Below are 22,486 nucleotides of genomic sequence, written 5' to 3' on the forward strand. Positions count from 1 at the left end.
AGCTTTCTGCCATGGGTCACTGTCCTGACAAGGGCAGTTGAAGGTTGTGGGCTAATGTAATCATTAGTGCTGAAAGAATTAATCTTGTGATCATTTGAATCTGTTCTTTGTCCCCAGAGCAGACGGGCTGGGGATGAGTCTTGAGTCCTCCTGAGGAAAATGCACATTATTTACCATGGGGTTGGGTCATCTGCAGAGAAACTTCCTGCCTGCTCAGTCTGTGACAGGGGGATGTGACATCTGGGACACCCTGGGAGCTGCCCAGCCCCAGGAGCAGCTCTGCAAGTCCCAGACATCATGGGAAGGGCTGTACTCAAGCCCTGGGTGTTCAGGAGGGACATCCTGAGGGAGGGAAGTTTCCTTGGGCTGTGGGTGGCAAGGTCTCAGTGCCTCCAGCACAGCCATGCTGCAGTTGTAGCTGGGTTGTTCCAGGAGGTTAGGCTGGATCCAGGCCTTAGGAAAGAGCCCTCAGTGCCTTTAAAATGTCCCCTCACATGGCAGTGACAGCAGGCTGTGCCCTTTGGGGGTGTGAGGGGCACAGCCTGATCCCTGCCTCTTTACCCCCCCCACTGCAGGAATGGTACGAGGAGCACTCCAGGAAAGAGGAATCTCAGCCACCACTGCAGGAGCCTGCCTCTGCCTCCAGCAGCTCTCTGAAGCCCCTGAGCCTCCGACAACGCTCCCAGACTGTCATTTAGGCCTAGCTAATGCAAGCCACCTTCTATGCAATAACCTAGAGTATTCCTCCCCGGGCTGTCTTTTGGGAGGCTGTATATAGATCTGTCCGTGTACCAGTGTAGGGATCAAATCTCGCCCCCAGCAGTGGTTGCTGAGAAGCCCGAGGCCCAGGGGGCTCTGGGGAAGGCTGCTGCACACAGGTTGAGCGTGATGCCCATGCTCAGCACAGCCTTTGTCCCTCAGAGCCCCTTCCCAGGCTTCAGCTCCTGCTGCTTGTCTCACCACTAACAGACCTTGGGGAAAGGGATGTGTAATCCATTAACAGCAGGGAATTCGCTGAAGTCATCTGCTTAACAGTAAAACTTCGGCCCTTTTGAAAGATCCCTGTTGCTCAAAGGGCACCATTAACCTAGGGACAAAAGATCAGGGAGTGAGTTTTTGTTTCTTCTCCGCCTTCCTTATGCAAAGAAAGGGGAGGTGGTGTGAAATCTCAGCACTTTTGGAAGGGCAGCCTGCCCTCCCCCTCCTTTTTGGCACACCTAGATGAGCACCCTGTAGTAGCTCCAGCTCTGAATACTGAATTTTGCTGTCCCTGAGCAGTTCTGAGGCAGAACTGGGGGCCAGCACCTCGTCGTGTTTGGTTATAGGTGGGACAGGGCTTTGGAGACTCTGTCTCTTCTGTATCTGCATTGCTGCCGGTCAGTCCTGCCCCTGGCACTGCCTGGGCTTGGGGTCACCTCTGCAGACCCCAAACCTCCTCTCTGTTCAGGGAGGAGGGTTCTGCAGGGGGATGCGACTGTTCTGACCTGCTCTGTGAAACCTCTCTGGCTGGTCCTTAGCTCCCATAAATGACTGGGAAGAAGAATGGAAGGTTTCACAGCTCCAAGTCTGGTTTTTTTTCTGCCTGACTCTGTGTTAAGAAGGGCTCCTGAGCATCTCACAGTCCTGCTGGTCAGTCCTCAGTCCAGCTGGGCAAGTCCCAGCACACACTGGGGCTCTTCCCTTGCAGGAATGTTTCTTAGGCTGGAAAACATCAGCTCAGTCGGATCTTGGGAAGATCCACTGAAGACCTCTGGTGTTCCCCTGGATTTTGGGTGCAGGAGGAATGTGGAAGACAAGGATTCTTCTCACATGTCTGCTTTTCTGCACCTGAGAGCTGAGGGATGAGGAGGCAGGAGGAAAAGGGATCCCTTCCCAGCTCTGCCACGTTTGTGGGATTGTGGCAGTTGTGTCATCAGTTGTCACCATTTCTCTCTCCAAGTCCCTCTTTTCCCTGTCAGTGGTGGAAGTTCCGGAGGCTGGAAGTCCCTGGAAACTGTGAGGTTCCCTCACCTCTTGCTGTTTGGATCTTTCCTCAGGTTCAGACAAAGAGTGGAGCTTCCTGGGGAGGCTTCCCCCTTCCTCCAGGTGCGTCAGGCAGTGGGAGATCTGTGTCCCCATCCCCTTTGTCCCTTTGCCTGTCTTTTCCTTGGTGGCCTCACCTCGTGGCACAAGGACAGCAGGAGAGGGCTGATCCTCCTCCCTGGGCAGCTCAGGAGCATCTCCTGGGTGGGTGAGATTTTCAGAGGAAGGCGAGACAGAGCTGCTTCTGGAAATCTCTCCCTTCATGGCACAGTGGGAGCACTTGGCAGGAGTGGGAGAGCAGCACACACGCACCAGTGGCTGCTCCCAACCCTTGCCAAATTCCCTGGGTGCCTCACAGCAGCTCTTTGTTTCCTTTCTGGATACTTGCAGGTATGAAACTACTTCTGAGCTGACCCGTGAAGGACCTTAAAGGGCTGTTTTCCAAACCATAAATTCAGCCACAAATTAACGAGCAGTGCAGTTGTTGCTCTTGCAGTTGCTCTGCATGGAGTTGCAGCCCGGGAGGTTTATCCAGATTAGTCCTGGGGCTGCAGGAGAGGGTGTTTATTGTGCTTTAAGTTGTGGCCAGAATGAATGAGCATTATGAAGGTTAGTGGGGAAAAAAAATGTGGCTGTGTTTAATCTCCACATTCCCCTTCCCCTACAGCCAATTTCTCATGGCAGGGCTGTCAGTGACCTTTTTTTTTTTTTTTTTTTTTTTTTTTTGGTGTTTTCTGGGTGTGAAAGAGCTGTGGCTTTAAGCTCTGTTGAGGAAGGCACTGACCACTGATGATGCAATAAAGGGCTCCCTGGAGGGCTGGGGGTCAGGCTGCTGCCTCCAAGGTGTTGATCCTCCCCCACATTACCCACCGTGTTCATTATTTTTCTAAAACCCAAGGAGGGTGGCAGGAGTTTGCTTCTTCCATATGACTTTGGAAGGAAACAAAGTTTGAGTACGGGGCATCCCCTTCTATTTATCCTCCTCTCCCTCCCCCGACACATAGACTGACGATGGAGACAATCATTTTGTAAGGGAGCACGGGAGGAAGCACTGCAGGATTTTGTATGCTGGCGTTTTGTTTATATTAAAAAAAAACAAACAAACAAACCCCGATTTTATGGACGTGTCTGTCAGATGTTCTCTAGATTTTTTTTCAGGCGCACTAATAAAGAGCATCCTCAGCTTCGTAAAGGCTGCGGCTTCCTTTCCTCCTTCCTGTGTTATTCCAGGGGTGGGGTTTGGCCAGGCTGGAGCATTTCCAGTGTTTGAACAGGAGCCTGCCCGGTGGCAAGTGCTTGTGTTGGGAATATTTTGTTTGCATGCCCCGCTGAGCTGCTCCACATTCCTGTTCAGGACATTCTGAAGCCCGCCTTCCCCTCTGCCTTCCCCCTGCCAGGTTTTCCCCTAAACATCAAGATGATGCTTTCAGAGTTGGGTTTTTGAAAGCTGAAAGGTGCAGTGTTGAGGCCAGGAGAACTGTTTGAACCTGCACCTCTGTCCCGGGACTTTGGTCAGGGTTTGGATTGCTCTAGCCCTGCCCGTGGCAGGAAGTGGGCGTTGTGTCCTGGAGAGAGGTCGGGGCAGAGCCAATGGCTGCAGGCACAAGGCAGTGTTACTTTTTGTGAAAGCTGCTGGTATCTGTTAGAAAAAGGAGAAATGCTGCAGGCCCAGGAGTAAAGAAGGAAGAACCAGGTCTGACAGTTGTGGTGTTTGCCCAACAAGCCACTCTCCCATGGAGCAGGGCTGTGGGTGTCCCTCTGGAGTGACAATTTGCTTTCCACATTGTGTCCTGTGGACCCTCCAGCTGGGGAGCAGAACCACCAGCCCACACATCCCATTCCCCTGGCCCTGTGGGCCCTGCAGGAGTCCCTGTCCCCAGGGACTGAGCTGTGCTGACCCTGTGCTGTGGCCGTTCCCAGTGTGGCAGCACGTGATGGCTCTGGGGACATCAGCTACTAGAAACCACTTCCCCACTCCCCCAGGAAAAACCACTCTGGGCCTCCCAGGGTTCTGTGTCCTGGCTGTTCCCTCTCCCCTCCAAAGGCTCCGTGCTGAGTCAGGGCTATGTCACACCAGCACAGAGGAGGAGGAAAGGCCCTTGCAGGAGGCAAAAGTCAAGGTTGGGTTTGTGTTTGTTTGTCTTATTTTTTTTTTTATTGCAGTTATTTTACAGTGCCTAAATCTAGTCCTGCCAGAGGTCAACACTGTGTGTGGAAACCTCCAAGTCCTTTCCTACAGCTCTGCCCACCCCAGGAGGAGGAGAAAAGTAGGATCTGAAACTCAGGTTAAAAAACATTACTAAAAAAAGCAGGGGAAACCAGCCTCCCTTGGTTTGGTGTTTGTTCTTCCTTCAGGCTTTGCTTGCACTAAACCCAGTGTGTCCCCTTAACCCTGCCTGGCTCTGCCCTGTCTGCTGTTCCAGCCCATGGTGCCAACAGGGACAGTCCTGCCCACAGACAAACACGTGCCTGGGCCTTGGCAGGTTCACAACTGCCCCAGCTCTGTCCCAGAGCACTGCAGGGAGCTGAGGAGGCTAAACCTCTCCTGCTGTGCCCCTGAGTTAGAGCTTCCCCATTCTCTGGTCCTGCAACCAGACCCAGCTGAGGTCTGGATGTTGCTCCTGCCCAGAGTTCCTTAAATTACACGGATTAAAGAGTGAGGAGAGGATGTGGGCACTGACAGCTCCTTCCCCAAAGGACAGCAGCAGCCCAGGGCTGGGTTGGCACCTCCAGCAGCACGGTGAGGTCGAGGTGCCCTTGTCCCCCTGCCAGGGACAGGGGAGGGGACAGCAAGACCCCAGTGCAGTGGGGGGACAGAGCGAGATCCAGGGCTGGATGTCCCGGGGCTGTTCATGGGGTGGAGAAGTGGATCACCCTGAACTCTGTGAGCAGGGCCACGCACAGGAACACCAGGTAGTAGGTGATGAGGCAGACTCCATAGGCCTTTCCCAGCTGGAAGCACTGCGCTGGCACCGTCACAAAGGAGAACACCAGGCTCAACCCCAGCGCCACGGCCAGCACCCACACCAGGGGGCTGTCAGGCTCCAGCTGTGGGGACAGGAGGGTGATGTGGAGTGACACCGGGGTGGTGCTGCCAGCCTGGCCCGTGTCCCCAAGTCACCACAGCCTTACCTTCACCAGCGGCTGGCTGCTGGTCATCTGCAGCAGGCAGCCCAGGCCCACGCCGACCAGGATGTCTGGGAGCACGTTCAGGATGGACACACAGCACAGGAGAGCTCCAGGGAGCAACAGCACTGAGCACATCCCTCTGCCCCACATCCTCCTCCTTCCTGCACCTCCTGGCTAAAGCATTCTCTCTCTCTGGTGAATACAACCCTGAGTGCTCCAGGAGAGGCTTCAGCCTGGTCTGGAGACCACCCAAAACCCACCAGAGCAAGGCACAGCCCCCTCCCCTCCTTCCCTTTGGCAAATCCCAAATCTGCCACAATCCAGCCCAAACTCCCACCCTGCTGGGGCTGTGGCAGCTGTGGGGACAGGGGGGTACTGCTGGCTTCATCCCCGCCCCTCCCAAGTACCTGTGTCCCTTGCACTGTGGGAACACTGTGGGGTTTGCAGCATTGGAGGGACTCTGGGATGGATCCTGCCCAGCTCCTCCCCAGTGATCCCGCAACATAAGGGCCTCTCCCTGGGTTGCAGGCAGGGAAATTTGGGCAGCTCCTGCCCCACGTGCCACCCCCCTGGCCCTGGCAGCCACAGGATACTGAAGATGATGCCCCCGAAGCAGGCGGAGAAGGCCATGCGGGGATAGCCCTGCCGGGCCATGGTGAGGTCGGAGAAGGTGTCTGCACAGGGAGAAAAGGGCACCTTGAGGATGGCAGGGGGACCCCAAGGTGTGCCAGGGGGGCACTGGGGAGCAGCAGAGCCCTCACCGCCGATGCTGTTGCCCCAGGCCAGCAGTGTCAGGCCCAGCACGGTGTTGCTGAGCTGGAAGATGATGCCCAGGGTCCGCAGGATGTTCACCAGCTCCGTGGCCGCAGCATTGATCCACATGGCACTGGCCAAAAACCCAAGGAAGGCAAACACCTGACAGAAAGAGGAGCAAGCTGGTCCTCAGTACATCCCACAGGGCCCTGCACACCTCCTAGAGTCCCTCCTGGGGACTTGGGAGAGAGGTCCAGCTTCTGCTCTGCCCCAGGACCCTCAGCCCAGTCTGGAGCAGGCTGTGCTGGTCTCTGATGGGTGTTCAGGGCTGGGGGACACCTTACATACACAGTGATACTTGGGTGGCTCCTCATTGCTCGTGGTGATGAAGATGATGAAGGCCAGGGCAGAGGCTACCACTGTGACCAGTCCCCAGACTGGGAAGATGCCCTGGATCTGGTACAGCCCATCTGCACATAGTGGGGAGAGGAGGCATCAGAGAGGCTGGGACAGGATCCCACCAGGCTTGAGGTAGGAGGTAAAGCCTTGTCAGTTAAAGCCACCAAACAGAGCTGCTCCCCTCTGTGCCTCAGTTTCCCCAGACAGGCCAGGCCTGCTCCATTTTCCCCAGTACCTGGTTGCAGGGAGGCCCAAGTCCTCCACCCTTGTGAGTGTGTATCAAGCTGCAAAGACAGCTTGGCTCTCCCCTGCCCATCCTTCCTCCCCACAATGGGAAGCCAGCTCTGAAGGGCTCCTGCAGTCCCCAGGGCTTTGCTGGCCATCTCAGTCCTGTCCCCTCCTGGAAGCTGGGACTGCCCCAGGCTCTTACAGGCGCCTGACTTGAGGGTGAGGACGCAGAGCAGGGGGCTGGTAAGGATGTGCAGGCAGTTGAGGGGTCTCCTCCAGTTCAGGTCATCCTTGTCAGGGTCCACAACGGGAACGGTGAGCAGCAGCACCAGCTCCACGGGCACCTGGCATGGGGACATCCAGCTGGGACATCCTGCCAGGTCCCCATGACCTGCTCCCAACTCCACAGCAAAGTCCCCCCCTTGGGGGGCTCCTCCTGGCTCGTGTTGCCCCCTACTCACCTTGAAGGCCTTGAAGAGCCGCCAGTACCAGGGCTTCCTCCTCCACTTGCGGTAGTCCAGGGGGCTGAGGGCCATGGTGAGGATGCGCAGGGAGGTCTCCTGGGAGGGCAGCAGGGGCCGGTACTCCTCCCCTGTGAGGGGCCACAGGGACTGAGCAGGGTGGGGGCTTCCCTGTCCCACCCAGCCCTTCCAGCATGGCGCTGCAGCTCCCTGTGTGTCCCCACGGGCTCAGTCACCCCACAGGCTCAGTCCCACCTGCAGCAGCCTGGGGGGCTCTGGGACCCCTGAGGACGGAGCAGAGCCAGCCCTGAGCCCACAGGGAACAACATACCATAGTCCCCACTGTTTGTGCTCGAGGCCTCCGGCTCTTCGATGTCTGTTGGCATCTCTGTGGGGAATAGGAGTGGGCAGGGGCAGTGGAAGGGAACACACAATTGGGGCTGGGGGTCCCATCCCGGCTGGGCAGTCCTTACCTGGCTCCCAGGGCCCGGGAGGGGCCAGCCCATCCCCCCGCTGCCGCCGGTGGATGCAGGTGCAGAGCACCACGGTGAGCACATAGAACACGTAGAGCCCCAGGTAACCTGAGATGGGGGAGTGATGGGGGGGGTCACAGCACCTCCAGGCTGCCACATCACCCCCAGGCTGCCCCCATTGCCCCCAGGCTGCTCCCACCATCCCCAGCTCCCATAGCGCTCACCCAGAGCCTCTCCCAGCCTGATCCTGCCCACATAGAGGACCACGAAGGTGAGGAAGACGGCCACCATGTAGAAGATGACATCCCTGAGGAAGGGCCTGGAGGCGGCTGTGAAGGGCTTCACCAGGGCAATGCCCCCGGCCACCACCGTGGTCACAAACACACCAGCACCTGCCAACACAGCACGACTCTCTCGGGACGTGGGAACACCCCACAGCTCCAAAATGTCACTCCGTGAGGACACGGCAGTGGAGTCCCCTTACCAAAGATGGCCCCGATGGCCAGCCCCGCTGTCCGGGGGTCGGAGAAGGCCACCACAGCACTGAAGACATCAGGTGCCCCATTTCCAAAGGCCAGGAAGGTGACACCATGGAGAGGGGTCGTCAAGGAAAAGACCTGGTGTCCTCCTCCCTGTGCCTACCCTGTCCAGTGCCAGCCCATGACCACTTGTCCTGCTGTCACCTCCAGCTCACCCTCTGAACTGGTTTCCCCTGGCATGGTGCCGAGTCACAGCCTCCCTGTGACCCTGTCACAGCCACCTCTCCTACCCTGGCTGAGAGGCCCCTGTGATTTGCCAAGGATACTGCCACGTTGTGGGACAGCTTCAGGTTGGTGGAGATGGCTGATAAATTGGGGCAGAAGCTGGAAGGGCAGAAAAGGAGACAGAGAGAGCTGATGGGGCTACTTGGGGACCATGGGGCTCCTGGTCACTCCCCTTCTCTGCGGGGCCACTCACAACTTCTCCGCTGTCACACCGAGGATGATGAACAGGTACAGGAGCCAGAGAGCCTGTGGGGTCAGGGGGGTCAGCAGGTCCTCACCACACGGCCCCACAGCAGAGCATCCCCAGCACCGCCCCTTCCCGTCCTTACATAGAGGGTGACAGCCAGGGGCAGCAGCCGGGGCGGGAAGACACAGAAGACCCCATCGAGATAGTCGAGGAAGCCTCCGTCCAGCCGGCAGTCGGGGTTGGTCCGGATGAAGTGGCACCACTCGGAGCTGTTGTGCTTCCGAACCTCCCAGCACTGCGGGGCACAGGGGAGGGGGCTTGGCCGGGCCCCCCGAGCACCCACCGCCCTCCCGAGGGCTGCCACGGCCACCCCGAGGGGACACTGCCCCCACAAGGGCTGCTCTCGGCAGGCCGCTGTCACACCCGCCTCAGTTTCCCCACCTGTGCTACACGTGCGTGGGTCGAGGGCTGTGCCCGGGCCAGCAGAGGTGGAAGCCCTTGTCCCCACACCCACCCCCGGCCGTGGGAAGGCGCCGGCCTGGCAAGCAGCGAGGTTTTCGGAGGAGAAAACCAGCAGCGGAGGAAATCCTGCTGAGATCCCTGCTGCGATGGCGGGGACATGGAAAACAGGGACGGGACGGGACTCCACCACCCCGGCAGCGCCCAAATCCCTCCCGGCGTCCCCCCCAAAATCCTAGCGCGGCCCCCAGACTTACATCCAGGTCCCGTCCGTGGCTCAGAGCATCCCCCCCGGCAGGGAGCGTGTGCCTCACGTCCAGCAGCAGCGGGGTCCCCGCCGGCAGCGCCCCGGCCAGGCTGAGCACCCCGGCCAGCCCCATGGTCCCCTGGCCCTGGGGACACCTACCACCGGCCGCGGTCCCCGGGGGCAGAGAGCGGGGGCTGCCCCCGGACCCCCATCCCGCGCTCCCCGGGCGGGGCGAGGAGCGGTTAAAAATTAATATTAAAATAGGAAATTATAACGAATGCTAAAAATAATAAAACGGATAAAAAGCAGAGCGTCTCTTGGGCAGATGGAGCCCGTCCCCGCCGGGGTCTCAGCCCGGGGCCACCCCGAGCGAAGGGAGGGGGAACAGCACCCACACCCCACGGAGAAGGACCAGGGGACCCCCTCACGAGGACAGAGCGGGGACAGAGAGGCGGCGGTGCGGGTGGGGGTGGGGACGGGGACCCCGGCGGCGGTGGGGGATCCCGGGGGGATGCGGGGATGGACGGGGGTACCCGGGGACCCACCCGCGGCGCGGCCCCACCGTGTCGGCGCGGCCCCTCTGCCGTGCGCGGGCAGCCGAGCCCTGCCGGCCCCCCCGCCTTAAAGGGGCCGCCACCCTCCGCCCTTAAAGCGACAGCGACACTTTCCCACGCGGCTGCCCGCGGGGAGGGGACACCCGCGGCCCCCTGCTCCGGCCCGTCCCTCCCAGGCCGGGACACCCACCTACAGCCCCCCTTTGGGGTGACACTCCGGGAACCGGTGTCCCCAGCTCCGGGACCCCTGCGCCGGTGTCCCCAGCCCCGGGACAGCCCAGCCTCAGCCGTGCCCCGTGCAGGCGCCGTGCCCTGTTTGTGGGGTGCAGGTTGGCCCCCACGGCCGGAGCTCCAAGATCCTGATGGGATTCACAGATCCATTTCCCACCCTGGCCAGTTTCTCCCCGAAGCTGCATTCTGCCCTTCTCCCCGGGGAAGAGGTGAAAGGAATTGCACAAGGCCGGGGCTGCCGCGGCTCGGGGGCCCAGGGGAGGCATCAGCACCTCGAGTGTTCGCCCTGCCCCGAGCACAGGGACACGCCGGGGGCCGGGCTGCTCACGCCAGGGGTCCACGCGTGTTCCCAAAGGCGGGCACGGCTGGGGCAGGGAGGAGGGAACCGGCACACATCTCCTGCGGCGCGGGGAGAGGCGCGGTGGGAGCGTGGGGTCCCATGGGGGGGACAGGGGTGTTGTGTGGGGTCTGAGGAGTCCCCGCCGCCTCAGAGCGCCCGGGGGCGTGGCCACGCCAGAAGCCCCGCCCCCTGCCCCGCCCCATGTGAAGTAATAACATATCGGCCATCCGGAGGGCGTGGCCAACCTACACCCCGCCCCCAAACAAAGCCCAGCCCATTGATACACGGCAATGCCGCGGGGGGCGTGGCCACGCTGACGCTCCGCCCCAATCCCGCTCCATTGCCCAGGCGGGCACCGTGAGGGCGTGGTCACAATGAAGCCCCGCCCCGGCCCCGCCCATTCACAACCTGCACTACCGGGGGCGTGGCCCTTCCCTCGCCCCGCCCCTCGGTGTCCCCGCCATGGCGGCCCCGCGGGCGCTGCTGCTGGCCTCCCTCCTGTCCCCTTTCCTGTCCCCGCTCCTCTCCGCCGTCCCGGCCGGCGCAGTCCCACCCCCGGTGCCCCGCAATGTCTCCGTGCTGCTGGAGCCCGGCTCCGAGCGGCTGCGCGTCCTCCCCGGCCGCCACCCCGGCGCGGTCGCCTGGGCCAGCCTCGATGACCGCATCCCTCACGTCGGGTATGACCCTGCTGGGACGGGACGGGACGGGGACCGCATGGAGCCCAGCGGGGACAGGGTGGCCGTGGGGGAGCCCAGCAGTCGGTGGGATGGCTTGTCCCAGCCGTGTCCGTGACCCGCCGTAACCGTGTCCCCACAGCTGGGCGTTCCTGGAGGTGACCACCAACGCCTCGTACAATGACAGCCTGCAGGCCTACGCTGCTGGGCTCGCCGAGGCTGCCGTCACCGAGCAGGTAAGGGGGCACCCCTCCAGAAATGCCTGCCCTGGCCCCTCCCCGGGCTGCTGTACAGCAGTGACACTGCCGCCCTGTCCCCCAGCTGATGTACATGCACTGGATGAACACCATGGTGGGCTACTGCGGCCCCTTCAAGTACGAGAGCGAGTACTGCCAGAAGCTGCGGAACTACCTGGAGGCCAACCTGGCCTGGATGGAGGAGCAGATGGCAAAAGGGCAAGACCCTGAGTATTGGCACCAGGTGAGGATGGGGAACCCCCACCCGGGGAACCCCCCAGGGAACCTCCCGGGATCCTCCTGGGCCTCTCATCCAGAGGACAGGACAGGGCAGTGAGCTGTCCTGGCTGGGTTCCAGGCAGCATGACAGGGATGTGGTCATCCCCCTTCCTGGGGTGAGTAGAGGTGACTCGTGACTTTCTCCTCGCCAGAGCCTCGCATGCTGCAGTTGGGGTGCACGGGATGTGGCTTTGTCACCCTTAGCTGTGGCTGCTGAGTCATGACCTTGCTGACAGTGACACTTCCCCCTGTGCCTCTGCAACAGCACTGAGACCCAACTGATCTGCTCTGTCCCCTGGGGGAATGAGGGAGCCTGTCCCCCAAGCCTCTCAGCCTGCCTCCTCAGAGGAGCTGAGTGCCAGCTCTGTCCCCTGTCCCCAGGTGCGCCTGGCCCTGCTGCAGCTGAAGGGGCTGGAGGACAGCTACAACAGGCGCCTGGACTTCCCCAGGGGCAGGATCACCCTGGCACCCTTTGGCTTCCTGTAAGCTCCTTCTCAGAGGTGGTGGAGAGTGGGGGATGGTTGTCCCAGGGTTTGGAGAGCTGTGGGGACAATTCCTGCATGTCCAGAAACAGCCAGTTCTACTCCCAACCCGCTTTGTCCACTTTGTCTGGGCACTTGTTTTCTGCTGCTGGGGAGGGACAGAACCAAGGCAGATTGTGCCCCACCCCATGGGCTGGGTGGTGTGTTCCCCCCACAACCCCTGCCTCAGTTTCCCTGCTGCTGTGCTCCCCCTTTCCTCCCTGCTCATGCTACCAGGGTGTTGCAAGAGGACACGAAAAGAACTATACTTACCCGTCAGGATGTGAGATGAAAAAGAAAAGGGAAGTTTATTTGGGGATTTCAACTTACATAGTTTTTGGGATTTGGTCAAGGATTGGGGGACGAGAGGAACACCCCTCTGACCCCAGTGGCCAACTCAGAAGTTCATCAATTTGTCCTTCTCCCTGGAAAGGAATGCATTATTTACCAAACATCAGTCTTTGTTTTTGTTACAAGTCTGAGAAAACTGCAGTAGAAATGAGAAACAATCAGAAGGCCAAAAAATCAGAGCGACACCAGGGTGCCTGCACTGGGGTGTGGTGGAGATGGGCAGACAGACACAGAGCTCTGAGCCAGCTCAGCTCCAAGGCTGGGGCATCCCTCACTTGACATCTTACGCCTTGCTTTCCCCCAGGCTGCTGCAGTTGGGGGGTGACCTGGAGGACCTGGAGTCTGCCCTGAACCGCTCCTCCCCGCAGCGTGTCCTGGGCTCGGGCTCCTGCTCGGCTCTCGTGAAGCTGCTGCCCGGCCACCGGGACCTGCTGGTGGCCCACGACACCTGGAGCTCCTACCAGGCCATGCTGCGCATCATCAAGAAATACACGCTGCCCTTCCGCACCTCGGCCGGCGGTGCGTGGGCTGGGCTGGGGGGGCTGCCCCTCACACCCCCACTCTGACACCTCTGCATCCCCCCTCCAGGCAAGTCTCAGATCCCTGGGAGCATCCAGGTGTTCTCTTCCTACCCTGGCACCATCTTCTCCGTGGATGACTTCTACATCCTCAGCAGCGGGTTGGTGAGTGGGTCTGGTCCTCAGGGGCCTTTCCCCGGCCCTGCTGCCCTCCCCATCACTCTCTGCCCTGCAGGTCACGCTGGAAACCACCATTGGGAACAACAACCCGGCCCTGTGGAAGTACCTGGAGCCCCGGGGCAGCGTCCTGGAATGGCTGAGGAACATCGTGGCCAACCGGCTGGCCCGCAGTGGGCCCGAGTGGGCCACGGTCTTCCGACGCTTCAACAGCGGCACGTGAGTGGGCTGGGGTGGGGTGGGGTCTGGGGATGGTCCTGGAGGGGTGGGATGGGATGGGATGGGATGGAGGGTGCCCATGCTGCCAGAGGGATGCATTCCTTGCTCTCCATGCCAGGTACAACAACCAGTGGATGGTGGTGGACTACAATGCCTTCAAACCGGGCAGAGCGAGCCTGGCGCCAGGCGTGCTGACAGTGCTGGAGCAAATCCCGTGAGTGGCTCCATTCCTCCCTGAGCCCCTGCTGTCTCCTCTCCCATCCCTGTGGGTTTTGGAAAGTCGTGAGTGTGTGGCCTACTGAGCTCAGTGGGTGGTTACAGGGTGATGTGACACACAGATACGCAGGGGTGTGTCTGTGGCTAAAGGCTCTGGGGGTGCTGGTACTGAGGTGATGGGTGCCCAGCACCTCTGGCTGGGGTGGGACCCCCAGTATGTGTTCCCCCCAGCTCAGCATGTCTCCCACTATCCCCAGTGGCTTTTTCCCCCTCTGCTCTGACCAGTGCTGTTCTTCCCAGCACAGGGGCTTGGTGGTGGTGGCTGATAAGACAGAGCTGCTGTACCAGCAGGGCTACTGGGCCAGCTACAACGTGCCGTGAGTGCCATCCCTCCCCGTGGCCTGCCCTGGACAGAGGGGCAGCAATGCTCACCTTGCACCCCCTTGATGCCAACTTGCTGGGTTCCCCCACCCCAGGTACTTCGAGGAGATCTTCAATGCCAGTGGGAACCTGGAGCTGGTGAAGAAATACGGCGACTGGTTCACCTACGACAAGAACCCCCGTGCCCAGATCTTCCGCCGGAACCAGACGCTGGTGCACGACCTGGACTCCATGATCCGCCTGATGCGGTGTGTGCTGGGGACCCTCAGACCTGCCCGTTCCACCCAGGAATTTGCTGGGCTTTTTCCATGTCCTCACCGTGGCTCTCTCCCGGCCCTTCCTGCAGGTCTAACAACTACCTGCAGGACCCGCTGTCGCGGTGCAGGGGCTGTGACCCGCCCCAGAACGCTGAGAACGCCATCTCGGCCCGCTCCGACCTCAACCCTTCCAACGGCACCTACCCCTTCCCTGCCCTGCGCCAGCGCTGCCACGGTGGCATTGACATGAAGGTGTGTCCCCCAGGCAGCCCTGCACGGGCTCCTCCTTGGGGCCCAGCAGCTCTCCAGGGCTGTGCAGCCCATCCCCAGTGCTGACTCGCTGTCCTGGTTTGTGTCCCCGTCTGCAGGTCACCTCCTCAGGCATGGTCCCCACCTTTGGGCTGGTGGCAGTCAGTGGCCCTGCCTGGGATGATGTGCCCCCCTTCCGCTGGAGCACGTCCCCCTGCAGCTCCCTGCTCCACATGGGCCACCCCGACCTCTGGACCTTCCCCCCAGTCAAGGTCCACTGGGACTGAGCAGCTTCTGGGCCTGTCCATCTGTCCATCCGTGGGCGTCTGTCCTGTGGGGGATCCCTCTGTGGGGGCAGCTGGGTGTGAGGGGGGGGCGGTCTCAGCTCTGTAATACACCCTGTTCTTTCTGCCTCTCAGGGTCCTGGCTGTGCTGCACAAGGGGCTGAGCCCAGGTGTCCCCTCCCTGCTATGGGGCTCTCCAGTCCCTTCTCCTGGTCGCTGCTGCCTGGTTTGTGGGGGGCTCTTCCCAGAAAAGGGGCATCATGTGAGGCTGGGGCTCGCCCTCAGGGCAGGCAGGAGGGCAGTGAGCTGGTTTGGCTGTGGCAAATAAAGTGCTCTGTGCTGGTGGCCGTGCTTTGCTCTCTGCTGAGGTTCTCTGGTGGCTTCTCTTAGGGTTGGGCTCACACGGGGGTCTTCCGCATTAACAGGACATTCTGCTCCTCTGCTGGTGGGAGGGTGTGTGGCCAGTGGGGCCGGGGCTTTTGAGGTGCAGGTTGTGATGGGTTCTGTGCTGCTGGAATGGGGCAGCCCCACTGCTCAGCCCCCAGGAGCAGCAGACCATCCTGATGCCTTTTGTCTTCCTTTCCTCTGGCACCTGTGTGCCCCCATCCCCAAAACCCGCGGTGCAAAATCCTCTTAGGCAGCTCCCTTGATCCGCTCTGCCTCGTTAGGAGTAACGAGGTCATTACTGGGGGATTAATGAGCTGCGGCTCGGCAGCGCTTTGAAGGTGCCAGGTTCCCACCGGGGCCAGGGGCCCTGGGGGCTGTGGAGGGGTGTGAGGAAGCAGCTCTGGGCTGTTGGGGTGCTGGCACCCCAAAAGCCGGGATGGGTGCCCTGGGGAAGGTGGGGTGTCCGTACCTCACTGTGCTGGGATTGCAGGTAAATTGGGGTTATCTAAGCCTGTGTCCCCTCATGTCCCCATGGTGTGTGAGTTACTGTGGAAGGGGGGCTGCTTTTGGGGTCCCTGTGCCTCAGTTTCCCCAGACAGATCACCATCGCTGGTTGAGGGAGCAGCAAGGAGGAACAGGGCATGCTGGAAGGGCTGCAGGGTAGCTGATTTCCCTTTTTTCAGTTTCCTTAAAAGTGGAAAAACCAACAAAAAGTTGTTAAATATCATCCTAGCTGCTGGCACAGTGTCAGCCAGGGACTCTGGCCAAGGGAAGTGACCAGGTGACACCTTGGCATGCCTTCCTCACAGCAGGGATGGAGCCAAAGGGGAGCAGAAGAGGGGCAGGAAGGTGGGTATGAGGTGGAAAGGGAGCCTGTAGCACCCCTGGGCTGAGCTGAAATGTGGTGTCCTCCCCAAGGGGATGTCCAGCCTCATCCCTGTGAGCTGGAGGAGGCTTCTTGCACCCCTTTCCCAGCTCCTGCTGCTGTCCCACCCTCATGGAAGTGGCTGCAGTCTCTCTCTACTGTGGGACAGGGGAGTTATTCCAAAGGGCCCCAGAGAGAGGAGCTGGAGCTGTGTCCCCCTCAATGCCCCCATTCAAGAAATCATCCTCATTGCCCTCTTTTCTAGGCCCCATGTCCCAAAAGCAGCATGGCTCTGTGCAGAGGTGCAGTGCTGTGCTCTGTGCTGGTCACTCGGGAGCCCAAGGGTGGTGTGGGAAGCAGGGATGTTCTGTTGGCACCAAAGATCAGCTCCATGAGGAACAGGGCTGCTCCAGAGCTCTCCCTCTGCTCACTGCCTGCCAGCAGTGGTGCTCTGGGGGGTTCTGCTGCAGAACAGTTTGGTTCAGGGGACTGAAATGGTGTGTTCTAGTTTCACTGCTCTCTGCCTGGCACTGGGGCAGCACTGGGCACAGTGTGGGGTTCCCTGTTTGGCGTGTGTTTGTCCCAGTGCAGTGTCCCCCCTCGGGACTCCTTGTGCCCTCTGCTTCCAGGCTGCTTCAGCTTGGCCACAGCAGCAGAGGAACCTTCTGCGGCTGCGGGGCTGTGAGCCAGGGCTGGGCCTTCCTCCAGACCCCACCTTCCTCCTCCTTGCCTGCTGTGGACACCACCAGCCCCTCAGAGCACAGGTAGGACTCTTACCCTGGGGCTGTCACCAGGGCTGGGTGACAAGGAGGGGTCCCAGAGGAAAGGAGGGGACTCTGCCTGCTTTGCCTGGGGGCTGCTGGACCTTGGGTCTGGGCCAGCCTCTGGCTGGGTCTCTTGGCACAGCCCTTCTCTCAGGGGCGATCTCTGTCCATGGGGTGCCCAGCTGGAGCTGGGGGGGCTCATCCCAGGGGTCTCCCCCAGCTGGAGGGGCTGAGCCCCCCTGGGATGTGAAGCTTGGAGAGGATTCAAGGGCTGCCATGGGGTGAGGGCTTGGCAAGGGTGTGATGGCTCATTTGGAGGCAATGAGAGGTGTCTTGGCTGGGGGTTTGAGGTGTGTAGGCTGCCCTGGCTACACCAGAGGCTCAGGGGCAAAACCCTAAAAATCTGCTGGTACGTGTTTCTGGCCCCACCTGATAACACCCAGTGCAAACCCTGGAGGGCCCCCAAAATAATTTGTGAGCTGCATTTACTCTTCCCCCCATCTCCTGGGAGCCCACATCCCATCTCCCGGGCATGTGAGAGCCGCGGGGGTCTGGCTGGCGGGGCCACTCGCGTTTGTGTCACCCGGCAGCGTGCCCGGCCATGGCCGGCGGCTTCGGCACCGCTCCAGCCCCGGCCGTAAAACCCGCCCCGGGCTGAGCAAACAGCGGCGCCGGGGCAATGTCTGACCCCTGCCCCTTGCCCCGCGGCGTGACTGAGCACGGGGACGTGGGGACACCGGCACGGCCCCTCGGACACCACCTCTTCCTCTCCCCGTTGTGTTCCCAGGCTCGGCGGTGGGTGAGGACACGCAGCGAGGTCCCACGGGACACCAGGTAATGCCCGCCCCGGGTTACAGGACAGGGCGTGCGAGGGGCACCGGGGGACACCGGGGCTCTGGGGACCACGAGGATGGAGGAGGGGGTGGCACAGCCTGTCCTGGGGTCTTCCAGGGAGAGCTCATGGCTGCTGCTGCATCCTAGAGATGGGAGGGGACGCTGGGAACAGCCCTGTCCCTACCCAGAGCCTCTGTGCTCCGCACCGAGCCCGGAGTGGGCATCGGGGCTGCGGGGGGACCCGTGAGGAGCAGCTGGTGACTCCACCGCCTCTCCCTGGCAGAGCATCCGTTGTCAGGCCATGGCAGCCCAGCCTGTGGGGGGACAGAAGCCCTTCCACGTCGTTTCGCCCGTCCTGGAGAGCCTGCCCCTCTCCAAGGTCGTGGGCATCAAGGTCTTCATGAAGCTGGAGAACGTCCAGCCCTCGGGATCCTTCAAGATCCGGGGCATTGGGCACCAGTGCCAGGCTGTGAGTGTGGGAATGGCTGCTCCTGCCCTCACGGGGGCACAGCGGGGGACCACAGCCGCCCCCTCCCCTCTTTCTCTCCTGCCTTTCAGGCTGCCAAGAAGGGCTGCCACCACTTCGTCTGCTCCTCAGGTAACTCCATCCCGAGCTGGGGGGATGCTGTCCTGAGGAATGTGGGGATGTACAGGGGGTGGAGCCGTGCCTGACTCCCGCTGTCCACAGGAGGAAACGCGGGTCTGGCAGCGGCGTTCGCAGCCCGGGAGCTGGGGCTGCCCATCACCGTGGTGGTCCCCAGCAGCAGCGGCCCCACCCCCGTGCGCAAACTGGAGGACCTGGGGGCCACGGTCGAGGTCTATGGCAAGGTACCCCCAAATGTGGGGTCTGGGGGGGTCCAGAGGGGGCTGAGCCTGACCTCACCTGCTCATTGGAAAACCCCATCCCGAAGTGTCCCCCTCCTGCACCCCCAGCATCACAGCAGGGTCACCTTGGGAAACCTCTTCTGGTGTCCCCCAGCCCTGCAGTGACAAGGGACCCATCCCGGGGTTGTCAGGGCTCTATGGAGCCCTGCTGAGCCGCCCCTTGCCCCCACATCCCAGGTGTGGGATGATGCCAACAGCAGAGCCCAGGAGCTGGCTAAGACAGAGGGCTGGGTCAACATCCACCCCTTCGATCACCCCTTGGTGTGGTGAGTGCTGCCAGGTCTCGGCTCCTGCCCCCGGTCCCCATCCCCGGGATCCAGGCTGGCCCGGGGGAGTTCCCAGGCTGCATCCCGCTGCCCCTCACCCTGCAGGGAGGGTCACTCCAGCCTGGTCCGGGAGCTGAAGGACTCTCTGGAGGCCAAACCAGGCGTCATCGTGGTGGCGGTGGGTGGCGGGGGGCTGCTGGCCGGTGTGGTGGCCGGCCTGCACCAGGTGGGCTGGCAGGATGTCCCCATCATCGCCGCCGAGACGCTGGGAGCCCACAGCTTCCACGAGGCGCTCAAAGCCGGCCGGCTCGTCACCCTGCCCGACATCACCAGGTGAGCAGCCGGGCGTGCAGGGAGCCAGGCGGGGGCTCACCGAGGCGTCCTGGCCTTGCCCACCTTATCCCCTCCTGTCCCCCAGCGTGGCCACCTGCCTGGCGGCCAAGACGGTGGCGGCACGGGCGCTGGAGTGTGCCCGGGAGTGCCAGATCATCTCCCAGGTGGTGGAGGACACCGAGGCCGTGCGGGCTGTGGAGCAGTTCCTGGGTGAGCGGGGGTGACAGGGACACTCGGGGGTGGCTGGAGGCAGGGTGCTGTGCCCCATTGGTGTCCCCAATGTCCCCCGCGCTGGTCCCCGCAGATGACGAGCGGATGCTGGTGGAGTCGGCGTGCGGAGCCCCCCTGGCCGTGCTCTACTCGGGGCGGCTGCAGCGGCTGCAGCGGGAGGGGCGGCTGCCGACCCCGCTGGGCTCCGTGGTGATCGTGGTGTGCGGCGGGAGCAACATCCACACGGCCCAGCTGCGGGCCCTGAAGAGCCAGCTGGGGATGGAGTGACGCCCGGCCGGGCAGGGGGTGGGACAGAGCACATTCTGCTTGCTTTCCTTCCGAAATAACCGAAATAAAGCCTGGGGACGCGGGCCCGGCCTCTTCATGCAGCCTTTTGCAGCACACAGCGCCCATGCAGGGACGGGGAAACTGAGGCACGGGGGTCGCACTGCAGGCGGGGATGGAGCCAGGGTGGTGGTGCCTGTGCTGAGGGCGGGACTGGGGTCCGCACATCCCACTTTTCCCCTGGGATGTGCCAGGTATCCTCCCTACAACCCTCCGCCCCCTCTGCTCCCTCCCCAGGCTGTTTGGTCTGCCGCTCCCCACCGCAATTAGCAAACGCTCCGTCTCTGACTAATTACTTTGCTACTGTCTTTATGCATTATTATTGTAATGATTATTAATTAATACGATCTTCTGCCGTTCCTGCCACGTTGGCTGTGGCCAGACGAGAAGAACAACGCTCTCGTTACGGTGATTTATCCGCGGGGATCCCCGGCCAGGTTTAACACCAGCGGGCTCCGAGGTGCTCTAACAGGAGGAGGGGATATACCCCATCCTAGACCCTCTAAGATCCCTTTTTCCCCCCATCCCACTCTTTTTCCCATTCTCCCTTTCCCTCAGGCTCTCCTGCTCTCCCACATTTCCATTCTGCAGTGCTGTGTTCGCTTTTAGCCCTTTGCTGTGGCGCCTCCTGGGGTTTTTCTTTTGTATCCTCTCAACATTTCTCCCCTCTCCTTCCTCCCATTCGGGGCGATGCGGGGTTTTGCTCCTGCTGGTACTCCCATCCTCTGTGCGATGTTGGGGAGGGAGACAAACCTTTTGCAGCCCCCAAACCTCACTCATCCTCCTCCCTTTTGGAACAGAAGGGCGTCAGGCCCAGGACCAGCTCACCCACACAGCCCTTTCCTCTGACCTGGCTGAAACCCCCCCAGAAACCCCTCCCTGCCCTCAGCCCCTTGGCCCTGCACCTCCCACCGCCCAGGCCGCCTCCCCAGGTGCTCCGTGGAGGCCAAACCCCCATAAATCAAAGCTCTGCCACTCCATCGCGAGCAATACCTTATGTAAAAAGGTGTTTCCAGGGAGCACCGAAGGCTGGAGAATCCTATTACGAGGCACACTATTAATTATAAGGAGTCAGCCCAACCTACTCCAGCTATTTTTTATCCCAGGTCCAAAACCTGATTACTTTCCACCTTCTGCAGACCTTCCCCTTCCAAAAAAAAAAAAAAAAAAAAAAAAAAAAAGGCAATAAAGTCAGGAAAAGAAAAAAAATATACCCCTAATAGCTTTGGTGTTTGCCCAACAGCTTTTAAAAAGGGATTTATTCCCGTGATTCTGCTCGGGGTGGGGGTCAGGAGCTCACGATGGTGATTCCCCAGCATGGTCCCACAGGAGGGTCACTGCTGGTGGTGACATGAGTGGGACTGTGGGGTTTGGGGTGACTCCCCCAAGCGCCCAACAGGGAGTTTTCCCCTCCTTGCCTTCGTGAGTGGGCACTTGGCCCTTGGGGTCATTGAGCTTTGAGTGTCCCCAGCAGGGCGATGTGAGGTGCAGGGTGGCCGGGGACACACTGTAGGGTGGCTTGGCCCCAGCGGGTGTCCTGTGGTGACTCTGCAGCTGGAGACAGGCAGGAATCCCGAGTGCTGCTGCCTTTCTGGGACCTCTGTGGTGATGGGGACTTCGGGTTTTGCTCCTGCACCCAGCTCAGAGCTGCAGAGCTCCTCCGTGCCAGGGGATTATTCCTTGGGATCATCCCTGCTGTGGTGGCTGTTCCTGCTGAGTCCCATCCTCCTGCCACCCTCCAGCCTGGGAGGTGACAGCTTGGAGCATCATCCCCATCCCTCCTGCAGCCTCTTCTGTGCAGGTCTCAGAGATGGGGTGTCCCAGCAGCCTAAAAACAACCCTCAGCCTTGGGTTTTGAATTAATAATAATGATAATAATAATACAATTATAGCAACCAGTGTTCACTCAGTGATTAACCATTTTATATCTCCTCAAAATGATGCTGTGAGAGGGTTATTTATGAACACATCATCTTCTCTTTATAAAAAGTCCCCATTACTGCTGACACCGACAACCTGGGAGTGCTGAAGCCCAGGAGAACAGCCAGCTGTGCTCTTGCCTCAGTTTCCTCCTTTGTGAAAAGGAGAGAAGGTGTTTTTTTCTTGTGTTGGGGGTGAGGGGACACCAGCGTCTGTGCTGGCCCCAGCTCCTGGCTGAGGGCTCCCTCGGGGCTCGGCCTGGCTCGTTGGCCACCCCGTTATTAATGCCAGTAATGGTATAGGAAGGATAAATTCCACCACTTGGCTGAACAGAGAAAATATGCAGAGAAGTGACTGGCTTTCCATAAATCATCGGTGCTCCGTGCTACAACCGAGCCAGGACTTAAAATTCAGGTCAGGAGAGAGGGACTCTCATAAGCCAGCAAGGGAAGGTAATTTATTCTGTTTATATCGTTTTACTGCAAGACAAGGGGGGAGGGGGGACCGAAAAACTCTGCCATGATTTTGCATTTTAAATATTAGTTCAGAGCTGCAGCCTGCCTGGGACTTTTTATTTTTGCATCTCGAGGGATAGAAAGAAGGAGAGAGAGCTGGGGCGCTGGGGAGGAGGCCCCCCACTCCTGCCAGCAGTGTACCCAGGGAAAATGGGGCCAAAGCTGCTGATGAGACTGCTGAACCCCCACTTGGGGTGACCCCCGAGGCTGCCCCTTGGGCTGCTCTGCCAGGAGGGCTGCAGGAGCCCCTGGGCGGCTCTGGGAGGGTCTTAGGTGCCCCTCAGGAGAAAGAATTCGTGCATTGTGCTGTCTGCTGCGGGGGAAGGGGCTGAGCTGGGTAATGTGCCTCTTCCCAGCTCCAGAGAGGCGCGGGACTGGGGGGAAATGGGGCTGAGCTGGGGTACGGGGTGGGGGGGATGCAGCAGCATCACCTGGTCCAGGTGCACACCGCCCACCCAGGGGAGTGGCTCCCCCGGACCCCACGCAGGGCTGGGTGACAGTGGGGGAGCCCGGCCAGCACTTCTCACGGGCTTGTGTTAAATTAAAATAAAAT

General features: G+C 60.7%; 3 protein-coding genes and 1 long non-coding RNA gene across 8 annotated transcripts in view; 2 read left to right on the forward strand and 2 right to left on the reverse strand.

The window, feature by feature from the left end:
• Positions 1 to 3,214, forward strand: part of TPCN1 (two pore segment channel 1) — a 42,887-nt gene extending 39,673 nt beyond the window's left edge. For both annotated transcript variants that reach the window (XM_083874037.1, XM_083874038.1), the window contains exon 26: positions 576 to 3,214. In XM_083874037.1, the coding sequence (XP_083730163.1) occupies positions 576 to 698 (123 nt within the window). In that variant the 3' untranslated portion in view covers positions 699 to 3,214. The remainder of the gene's footprint in view (positions 1 to 575) is intronic.
• Positions 1 to 22,486, reverse strand: part of LOC310916337 — a 190,844-nt gene that overhangs the window by 103,207 nt on the left and 65,151 nt on the right. The window lies entirely within an intron of this gene.
• On the reverse strand, positions 4,149 to 10,156 carry SLC8B1 (solute carrier family 8 member B1). Of its 4 annotated transcripts, none has more exons than XM_083874040.1 (15): positions 9,133 to 10,156; positions 8,559 to 8,711; positions 8,423 to 8,475; positions 8,270 to 8,328; positions 7,950 to 8,054; positions 7,690 to 7,857; positions 7,466 to 7,573; positions 7,324 to 7,380; positions 6,993 to 7,123; positions 6,734 to 6,875; positions 6,253 to 6,374; positions 5,913 to 6,066; positions 5,745 to 5,825; positions 5,155 to 5,219; positions 4,149 to 5,070 (listed from the first exon to the last, which is right to left on the reverse strand). In XM_083874040.1, exons 1-15 carry the CDS (start codon positions 9,253 to 9,255, stop codon positions 4,873 to 4,875), a joined length of 1,719 nt encoding a protein of 572 aa, XP_083730166.1. In that variant the 5' UTR covers positions 9,256 to 10,156; the 3' UTR covers positions 4,149 to 4,872. The 4 variants fall into 4 exon arrangements, with proteins under 4 accessions (XP_083730166.1, XP_083730167.1, XP_083730168.1 ...); XM_083874041.1 differs by lacking the exon at positions 9,133 to 10,156 and adding an exon at positions 8,858 to 9,124 and having other exon boundaries at positions 4,149 to 4,983; XM_083874042.1 differs by lacking the exon at positions 9,133 to 10,156 and adding an exon at positions 8,858 to 9,124 and having other exon boundaries at positions 4,149 to 4,988.
• Positions 10,694 to 19,542, forward strand: LOC310916558 (putative phospholipase B-like 2). Its single transcript, XM_083874177.1, has 21 exons — positions 10,694 to 10,924; positions 11,064 to 11,157; positions 11,243 to 11,401; positions 11,818 to 11,918; positions 12,613 to 12,827; positions 12,897 to 12,991; positions 13,062 to 13,222; positions 13,341 to 13,436; positions 13,744 to 13,815; positions 13,915 to 14,067; positions 14,166 to 14,328; positions 14,445 to 14,609; positions 16,491 to 16,542; positions 17,344 to 17,459; positions 17,743 to 17,928; positions 18,018 to 18,057; positions 18,148 to 18,287; positions 18,522 to 18,610; positions 18,716 to 18,943; positions 19,029 to 19,153; positions 19,248 to 19,542. Exons 1-21 carry the CDS (start codon positions 10,710 to 10,712, stop codon positions 19,439 to 19,441), a joined length of 2,859 nt encoding a protein of 952 aa, XP_083730303.1. The 5' UTR covers positions 10,694 to 10,709; the 3' UTR covers positions 19,442 to 19,542.

The sequence above is a fragment of the Zosterops lateralis genome, assembly GCF_965231275.1.
Source record: "Zosterops lateralis genome assembly, chromosome: 17".
NCBI classification, from domain to species: Eukaryota; Metazoa; Chordata; class Aves; order Passeriformes; family Zosteropidae; genus Zosterops; species Zosterops lateralis.